Genomic DNA, 9,361 nt, shown 5'->3' with positions numbered 1-9,361 from the left:
GATCTGTCCCTGTCGACAATACTGTTCTCCATGCAAAAGCTATATCTATATCTTAAAAATAAAATTTGTTCATTTTTTATCCAATAAAACTCTCAATAATTAAAAAAGGTGAAGTATTGTTTTTTTTTTTTTCTATTTCTCTCTCAATTTAATGTTTCTATATTTTTGTTTAGATATACTTACAAAATATTACAGCTTTAATTTGGTTTAATTCTTTGTACTTGCTTTTATACTACTCTACCCTTGTGTTGTTAGCTAGTAATTAATGAAATGATGGAGAATACCAAACTTTTGTTATCCCCTCTTTAATATGTTGAAATTGCATGAATTTATTTGTATTCTAAATTTCTGATAGATAAAGAATTTGTTTCCGCAATTGATATTCAGACAGAACATAAAGTAAACGGGATTTAAATATATCATAAGTAAAAATGTTACAAGTAAAAAGCTTAACGTAATATATCATTTACCTAGTATACTTTTTTAAGTAAAATATCTCTTTTAAAATCGTGTAAATATTTTTGAGATTTTTTATAGTGTTATGCTGAAATTTTTTCTTTTGAAATTAACAAATAAAGGTCAAAGTCCAAATTTTTAAGTCATAAAAAATTCGATATTATATCATGAAATTACTTCTCATAAAAAATTAAAATTGATAGAATAAAACACACAAATAATTATATTTCTAATAATTTATTTTTTGTATTTCAATTAGAATGTTGAAAGGTTATCATTTAAAACCATGTATTTTAAATGACGTTTGAATTTTGCAGGTTTCGGTTCAGTCTTTTATATTAAAATTCCAGTTGTATAGCAGTGTAAAGGACAGAACGCAGGTGGACAGGGAATTGGAGGTATGATAAATTTCATAATCTTTGTGTTTTAATTTACTAAACATTAAAGCTTTGATGGATACGTGGTAATTGGGTTATATATCTTATTTGTGCAATTGTGCAGTCTCTAAGGAGAGACAAAGTTCTGCGTATTTTCAAATTAAATACTGGACAAGATGATTATGCTATAATGTTTTTGGATGACTACATAAAGCAGGTTAGTTTGTATTATTATGATTCCAACTTTCAAGAATGCAGTGTTGGGCCATAGCATAAAATGTTCATTCTAGTTTTAATGCTACTGAATTGTCCCCATCTTGGATGTCTTAGTTTATTTCCTTTTTGATTTAAGAATGTAGTTCACTACAATATGAGTTGTTTCTGCTGACCTATTTATGCTTCTGAAAGGACTGTCACTGAAATGTTCCATTTATCTTTTCTGACTATTGATCCATAGATAGATCAAGTTTTTAAAAGAATGGAAGGAAAGAAAGAAATGGAATATGAAGTTTTTGGGTGGTTCAAAAATTATATTCTGGATTCGAAGCTGGAAATTGGCATTGAACATTGTGCGTGAGATTCACTAATAAGCTTATTTATACCATATAATAATTCCCAGTTCTGTTTATTACAATGTCTACTCTATAACAAATCCTTATAATATGGCAAATGCCTTTACTTTGGAAGAATCAGAATGCTAAACATAGGAGTGTCAAGTGCATCATACAAATTTATATCCAGATATACTAATATAAAAGATGATATTTTCTGATTTATTAGCTTAAAATCTTTGTACTTTGTTATCTCAGGGAATTTACTGAATCAATTTCTATAATTAGCGAAGTGTGCTTCTTGATGCAATGTTCACTCTTGTCACTTGGGGGGAAGGTGAAGGACACCCACATCAGCCACATCACACTTGATGTCTATATTCCTTTTTACTTGGCTAGCTACTCTTTTGCTCTGATTTCAAACCTGCTAGAACCAACAGAATGTGTCAGTATTCTTGCAGTTTTCCCCCTCCATTTTCTTGCAACAGATAAAGGATTGGTTTGCGTTGGTGGTGACGCCCACTAGGGAACTGGCGTTCCAGCTAGCAGAGCAGTTCCGCTTAACTGAGATAATTAGCAATTCCAAACAGCCATCTGAATGGCATCCAAAGTGCCATTGGTGATCTCTAACAAGGACGCGATGAGGAAATGGTCAAGGGCCATGATTTTAACATTAAAATTGTTGGTTCTGAAATCACACGTGAGAATGATGGCTTGGCAATGAGTTCGCGTAATGTGCACTTTTCTACGAAAGACAGGCAAAATCTATGATTTTATTTTATTCAGATATGTATATTTTAATTAGTTCATGGTAGTCATGGTATTTAATATGAAGCACTTGTTATGATAGTAATGATAATTGTAACGCTGAGCCTATAAAGTCTTTATAGCTAAAACTAACAAAACTTTTTTCCCCCGTTCCATCTGTTGCAGGCACTATCCATAAATAAATCTTTGTTAAAAGCTAAATCAGCAGCAGCAGATGGTCAGGTGCATTGTGAGAAGTTGAGAAACTTAGTGGTCCAATGTATTACTAAGGCTGGTGGACAGATTGATTATGCTGAAGTGAGTTCTTGTGTTCAATTAATTTGGATTATTTAATGAGATAATCTCTGTAGTTTAATTACATATTCAACTTCAAAAATATTCAGTCTCAGTTAATATATTATTAGATATTTACAAGTGATGTGCAATATGATTATTGCTAAAGATATCCTAGTTGTATAATTGGTCAGGAAAATTGGATTTGCTTTTATTGTTGTTGTCCTTATTCTTTCTATGGGTGGTCCTGGGAGTTCATTGGACGATTTAACATGATTATGGTTATAAATATTATTATAAATAACAATGTTGGACAAATAGCTGATGCACAATGCAATGATACACCACTTGGTAAATAGCTGATGCACAATGCAATGATACACCACCAACGCTCTGCTATTAATCCTGAGCACTTGGAGCTGATTTAATCTTTCCAACAAGTTACAATAGGTAAAAAAAAGTAAGAATGCAAGGTTAGAGTGAGTGAAAAGCTAGGAATCAATTTTTGACCTCTCAAAACCCGAGGTTACATGTTGCAGAATATGCAGTTTCGGGTAGCAATTTGTGAACAAAACTGGGAGCAATCTAGTCACTCAAAATGAGTGAAATTATTTTTCTATGAAACCTTAAGATGTCTAAATTATTTTTCTAAAATTTCAGAATTTTCCGATATGTGGTTTGGGAGATATGATTTTTAGAAAATGGTCATTTTCTGCAGAAACAATGCTGTGCGAATTCTGGAACAGCAACTTCAAAACCACATATCTCAATACTCTGAAACTCTTTGCAGGTGAAACTAAAGAGGAATGAAATATTAGGATGTCTAGTATTTTATGTCCAAATTTTAGGACAATTAAAATTTTATAGAGAAAGTTGTGTCTTCTGGAAGCAGGGATGTTCACTGCTGCGACAGCACCCTTTCCTTAAAACAAAATCATATTTCGAGAGGCATAACTTTTTCTAGAGAAGTGAAAATGCTCTGGAACTTGAACTGGGTGAAAGATGGGTAAGTATGGTTCAACCACACCAAACTTTAGGAGAATCCAACTAAAGATGAATTTTATATGATTTTTCTAAGTTGGTTACTGCTTGCTATTTTTCTGAAGTGTACTAAATCAGTAGCCGATTTTTAAAAAATCATATAAAATTAAATTCTTAGAACGCAGTTGCAAAACCAAAACCAAAGTACACTTTAGGATTCCTATTTAAAATAAATAATAATATATTAGGATTTCTTTTGCCCCTTTTTTTTATATGTATAATATATTAAGTATATGTATAATATGTTATACCTCTTATATTTGCATATGGTTAAGTTAATTGTTATGGCTGAGAATCATATGTTGTTGGCTTTATTGACACTTTAACACTTGAAGTTGTATTGTTATAGCTGAAAATTGTTTGTGCAATTCTAGTTGTTGTAATTCTAGTTTTGTGCTAAACTGCTAACTGAAGTAGCACCTAGAATTGTGCTAACTTTATTTTTTAAGTTGGCATAGTTTTGATAATTTATACAACTATTTTCAGTTTGGTTTCTAATTATTTTCAGTTTGATTTTCTAATTTTTATAATTGCGAAAGTCATTATAAATATTCTAATTACTTTTCTATATAATTATGCAGGATAATATTGAAGATGATAATGAAGATTAAGCTGTTTATCATTGTGGTTTATGGGTTAAGATGGAGTAATGTTGAGAATGGATACATGTATGGTAGATTAATTACTTTCAATAAAAAAAAAAACAATGAGGAACCTAAGGCTACACTTATATAGAGTAGCTATGGTTATACAGAAAATTAAAAAAAAAAAATGAGGGACCTAAGGCTACACTTATATAGAGTAGATATAGTATACAATGTGGCTACGCTTTATAGGTGATGCAGTAGCACTGAAAAGCGTAGCCTATTCTGATAAAAATGGTAGTTGAAAAGCGTAGCTTTTGGTCCTGGACAGCATCACTTGAAAAGCGCACCCTATTTCCAAACGCCAAAAGCGTAGCCCTTGGTGTAGAAAAGCGTAGCCTTTGAGAATAGGCAACGGCCGAATAGGAATCACCCCAGAAAGCGTAGCCGTAGCCCAAAAAGCGTAGACGTAGCCTAAGGCATCATTTTTTTTCACTTTTGGCTACACTTTTCAAGTGTACCCGAATGAGTGTTTTTCTTGTAGTGGTATTTGAATGAGATAATAATATTCTGGTTTATGTATCACTTTTAATTTGGATAATATTTTAAAATTTATATTAGACTATGATTATGTTTTAATGTGTTTATTTATATTTTATTTATTATTTTATTATAAAACGATTTTTTCAGTTCAACTACGATCAAACTGATTGAATCTATGAATCAATAAACCAATAATTAAAGCAGTTCGATAACCAATTTGATTTTCAGAATTTTGCAAATTATACCAGTAAGCTATTAACAAAAAACGAATCTGAAACTAAAGTAATACACATTTTTAACAATCTCAAGCACATAATTATTGATGTAATTGGGATTTCGAAAATTATTTAGTGTGCACGACAAAAATCATTTTAGAATTTAACTTCGTAAAAAAACTAACCGTTGACAAAGAACTTGGTATCCTTACAAGAGAATACAAACAAACAAAAACAACAGGATGAGAACACCATACATGCATATAATTAAAGATTAATTAAGGCCAAACACTCAAAAGCTTATTTGGACCATAATAGTCTACACGACCACGGGATCCAAAAGCAGTGCCATAATGTGGTCTTTAAAGAGTGCACAATCTGTAATTTTATCCCCAAAATTTGTATATAGAAACTCACATATGCGTGCCAGGTTAACAATGCAATCAAGGATTGGCCTTGGGATATATTCAATTAACTTGAGATACTCTTCATTCATATCCTTCCAGTAATTATTGATATCCTTTTTGATGAATTCATGGGCCTCCTCTTCTGAAAAGCCATATTGCTTCATGCAACATTCTACGGCCGAAGCAGCATGTTCTCTTTGCTGCTCAAACTACAAATAATTGGTTCAAAATAGGCCTATGATTTAGAAACAGAGATCTAATGATACGTGTACATGCATTTTTTCTAACCAAATTCAGTGAAATTACTTAATTATTTATTGGTCTAACAAAAATCACTTATAAGACTATGTTACAAATTAAATAATTGATCAAATTCAAATTAAAAGTTGAATTATACATATATATCATTGTCAAAAAGTATTAAAATATTCCACTAAAAACTTGTGTGTGTAAATTAATTAATCATGACTTTGTTAAATTAATATTGATTCAATTATTTATGGAAATAAGATACTATAGGCCCATGAATTAGAAAATAATACTTAAGACATAAAATAGTAATAATATCTTATTAGTAGCAAATGGATTTAATTTATATCTATCAACTTAACGTAAAAACTCACGTGCAGTTATTTTTATATAAAGTTGTTAGTTAAAAATCGTTAAATAACAATTTAGTCAAATACGTCAAATTATATAATTCTCAACTAAAAATTTCATATAAAGACAACTGCATGTAAATATTCACCACTAACTTAATCATATTATCATACTATTATGCAAAAGTTAATAAATAAAAAAAGTCAAAATTATTAAGTTTTTTTTCTTTACAACTAGTAGTTCTTTTATTACACCCTTATAAAATGATCAATACCTCAAATAAATTAGTGATTATTTACAACCAATTAAAATTAAACTCTATTAGCAATATAATAATTCTCAACTAAAAATTTCATATAAAAATAATTGTATGTAAATATTCACCACCAACTTAGTTATATTATCATACTATTATGTGAAAGTTAATAAATAAAAAAAAAAGTCAATTTTTTTTACAACTAGTAATTGCTTCATTACACCCTTATAAAATTATCAATACTTCAAATAAATTAGTGGTTATTTACAACCGATTAAAATTAAACTCTATTAGCAATATAACTATTTATGAAAAGTTATTTTATAATATGATAAAAAAAACTTGTGTGAAGCCAAATCATTTGTGAGTCTGCTAACAAGTGACGAAGCTAGTAGGATGAGTGGAATATTATTAGAAACCCAGTGAAGAGTTTCTTTGGTTGCAAATTCTCCCAAAGCAATAAACATTATTGTAAGCGTTTGATATGCTGTAGTAGCAGATGCAACAACCTTATACTCATCATATGTTGGAATATATCCCTCATGGCACCATCTTGCTTCATCAATGTAACCTTGTGCATAATGAGATAACTGAAGATAAATTAATTGATGAATACTTCATTAAAATGATGATTAATGAATATAATAATTAATTTAAAATTAAAAAAAGTAAGAAAAGCCTACGGTCTGTTTGAGACATTGCAACACCAAGTCTGATTCTCCATTTCCAGCATTTAACTCTATTATTTCATCAAGAAGTTCTACAATTGAATTAAAAATCGCCTTAAAGTACTCTGGAAGAGATTCAATGTAACTAATATCCCATCTGAAACACAAAAAGGTTAAAAATTAATTAAGAAAGAAACGTGATCGTGGAATTAAATTATTAAGATAATGACCAAAATAAATATAAACTCATTGATCAAGTATAGATCCTTTTTAATTAAGATATGTAGCATAATAATATAAAATTGGTCAATTCTAGTTAAATCAAACCTTTGGATTGCCTGTGTGAGAAGCTCAAGTTCTTTGATTGTTCCATAGACATCATAAGTATCATCAACTATAGTCATCCATTGAGTCACTTTGGCCAACACCCTTCTAAAAGTAGTATATTTAGGCTCAGAGTTCATAGCAAATGGTACGAAGTATAACTCAGCTATCCTCTCTCTTGCATAAGGGACCTTTTTCGAAAATTCTAACTTTTCCCACCACCTGTAATCGTACAAAAAGTTATGTCTTGTTGATTATAGGAGCTTTTCTTTTTTAAGAAAAAAAAATCTAATAAAAAGTGCTTAGCTAGATTTAAAATACTTACTTGGTGGCACTACCAACATCTTTCTGATAACATTTTTGTAGCATATTGAAATCTAGTTTTGCAAACTTTAGAAGAACTTTATCATGCGTAGAACTTTCTTCGTAAAAAGACATATATGACCTTGCCTTCATTCTTGGAATTGCCTTGTGAAAAGGTTGTACTAAGCTTTGATTGACTTGATCAGCAAGAGATGAACTCAATTGATTGGTGATAGACTTAAGTTTATTGTATGTGAATTCATGTGCTTTCTCTAATATATCTTTCCCATAAACTCTTAATTGTGCAGCCTCATACAAGCTCCACATTCCTTTAACATCTTGAACAACAATTATTTCATCGAATTCTCCTTTTTTATTCTTGAATTTGTTGAAAATATCTGTATAATTCACATTTATACTAACTATTATAAATCCATAATTATTAGTTTTTATATTGTAATTATATATATAAGATAAAAAATTAAAATTAGTTTTACATGCAGTATACCTGATGAAATGTTATATCCTCTTTGTCGGAGCAAACGAAAAAGTAATGTAATAAAGTGAAGGTCACGTTCCTCTATAACAAGATCTTTGTTAGTAAAATCATTGTAAATTTGTACTAATATCCTATCAATTTCATTTTCAAAATGATAAGATATACTCAATCGTTGAATTGAATCAATTAAGCTTAGTTTTTGTAAGATATTATTGTCGTTAGAAGACAAATTCATCTTCACTTTCTCTTTATGCATTTGAACTTCTTGCTTCATGATTTCGTTCACTTCCTGCAAATGTTTTCGGTTTAATAGTTAATTTAAAGGAGTGAAAAATTAGCAAATAAAAATACGTCATTTCTCTCTAAATATGATCAACTATTCATTTTGATCTACATTTATCATGATATTTTTTTTCTTTTAAAGATAACGAGAATCACATTCTAAACTTTTCAATGATAAATATTCTAATACAATATAATGGTACTATTTTATTTAAAAGTTTAAACGTATAAAAAAAATACATAAATAATTATATTTTTAACAAAATTATTATATGATAATTTATTGAAGAATTTATTGGTTCGATGTCATTCTTAAATAAAATCAGGTACAAATCAAACTGGTACTAATAATGTTTTATATTTCAGTTATGCATATCATTTTTCAATTTAATTTGGTTGTTAAATAAATTTTTATAAAAGCGAATATTTACTAAATTTGCTTTCAGTATGAGTTAACTTCAACAAACACTAACAGAAAAGCGGGTGTTTACCACAGAAACCCACCGACTAAGCAGATTTAGTGGATTCTCTCCTCTTTCTTCTTCTTTTATCTATCTTTCTCATTCCTTCAACTACTTTATCTCTTTTATATATATCTATTATATCTATTATTCTATTATATATAACTAATTTTACAACTAAAATGTATCACATATCATTTCTTTATTACAATTGAAATCAAATCTTTTTTTTCCAAAACTAAAGAACTCTCCCTCGTCTCTCTTCTTTTCTCTATCTCTCTTATTCTTTTATTCACTCTATCTCTCTTATATATTATTATCAATGACTAATTACAAATTTAAGAATCAAAATATAAAACATGACATTCTCCAACTATATTCAAATTAAATTAAAATTTATCCCTTACGACTATTTTATAAAAATAATTTAATGTTATAAATTTTTTGTGTCATAATCTATAATATTAGGACCGACTTCATTTTTAAAAGATTTATATTCCCGTAATAGTATTATCAATAAAAATACTAGTATCTAACTATTTAGGGCCAAATTGTTCGAAAATTTGCAACGATCTTCATTGTCTGTAGCAAAGTTGAGCTGGATTTTTTTAATTGGCACAGGCTTAATACTCATCGTGACAAATTCGAATGTTCTCTACTGCTAAGTTATCTGTTTATACCAATGAATTCGGTGTTTCTCTTTCTCTTTTTCAAAAATTTTTTATTAAGTTTTTTTTTTTTTTTTTTAAATTT

At 29.0% G+C, this 9,361-nt stretch overlaps 2 protein-coding genes across 2 annotated transcripts; one reads left to right on the top strand and one right to left on the bottom strand.

The window, feature by feature from the left end:
- On the top strand, positions 432-1,410 carry LOC110265245. Its single transcript, XM_021108143.1, has 4 exons — positions 432-440; positions 774-854; positions 958-1,050; positions 1,291-1,410. Exons 1-4 carry the CDS (start codon positions 432-434, stop codon positions 1,408-1,410), a joined length of 303 nt encoding a protein of 100 aa, XP_020963802.1.
- LOC107610616 (probable sesquiterpene synthase) lies at positions 5,128-7,143 on the bottom strand. The gene is made up of 4 exons (XM_021108142.1): positions 7,067-7,143; positions 6,755-6,896; positions 6,491-6,661; positions 5,128-5,424 (listed from the first exon to the last, which is right to left on the bottom strand). Exons 1-4 carry the CDS (start codon positions 7,141-7,143, stop codon positions 5,128-5,130), a joined length of 687 nt encoding a protein of 228 aa, XP_020963801.1.

The sequence above is a fragment of the Arachis ipaensis genome, chromosome B08 (assembly GCF_000816755.2).
Source record: "Arachis ipaensis cultivar K30076 chromosome B08, Araip1.1, whole genome shotgun sequence".
Classification (NCBI taxonomy): Eukaryota; Viridiplantae; Streptophyta; class Magnoliopsida; order Fabales; family Fabaceae; genus Arachis; species Arachis ipaensis.
Note: the sequence above shows the minus strand (reverse complement) of the source record. Positions and strands in the feature narration are given on the sequence as shown.

Coding starts and splice junctions, on each gene's coding strand:
- LOC110265245 (XM_021108143.1), top strand. Junction 855..957: donor AGGTGGACAGGGAATTGGAG/GTATGATAAATT, acceptor GCAATTGTGCAG/TCTCTAAGGAGAGACAAAGT. Junction 1,051..1,290: donor TGGATGACTACATAAAGCAG/GTTAGTTTGTAT, acceptor ATTGATCCATAG/ATAGATCAAGTTTTTAAAAG.
- LOC107610616 (XM_021108142.1), bottom strand. CDS start 7,143: ATGACTATAGTTGATGATACTTATGATGTCTATGGAACAATCAAAGAA. Junction 6,662..6,754: donor TGCAATGTCTCAAACAGACC/GTAGGCTTTTCT, acceptor ATTTATCTTCAG/TTATCTCATTATGCACAAGG. Junction 5,425..6,490: donor CCAAAGAAACTCTTCACTGG/GTTTCTAATAAT, acceptor AATTATTTGTAG/TTTGAGCAGCAAAGAGAACA.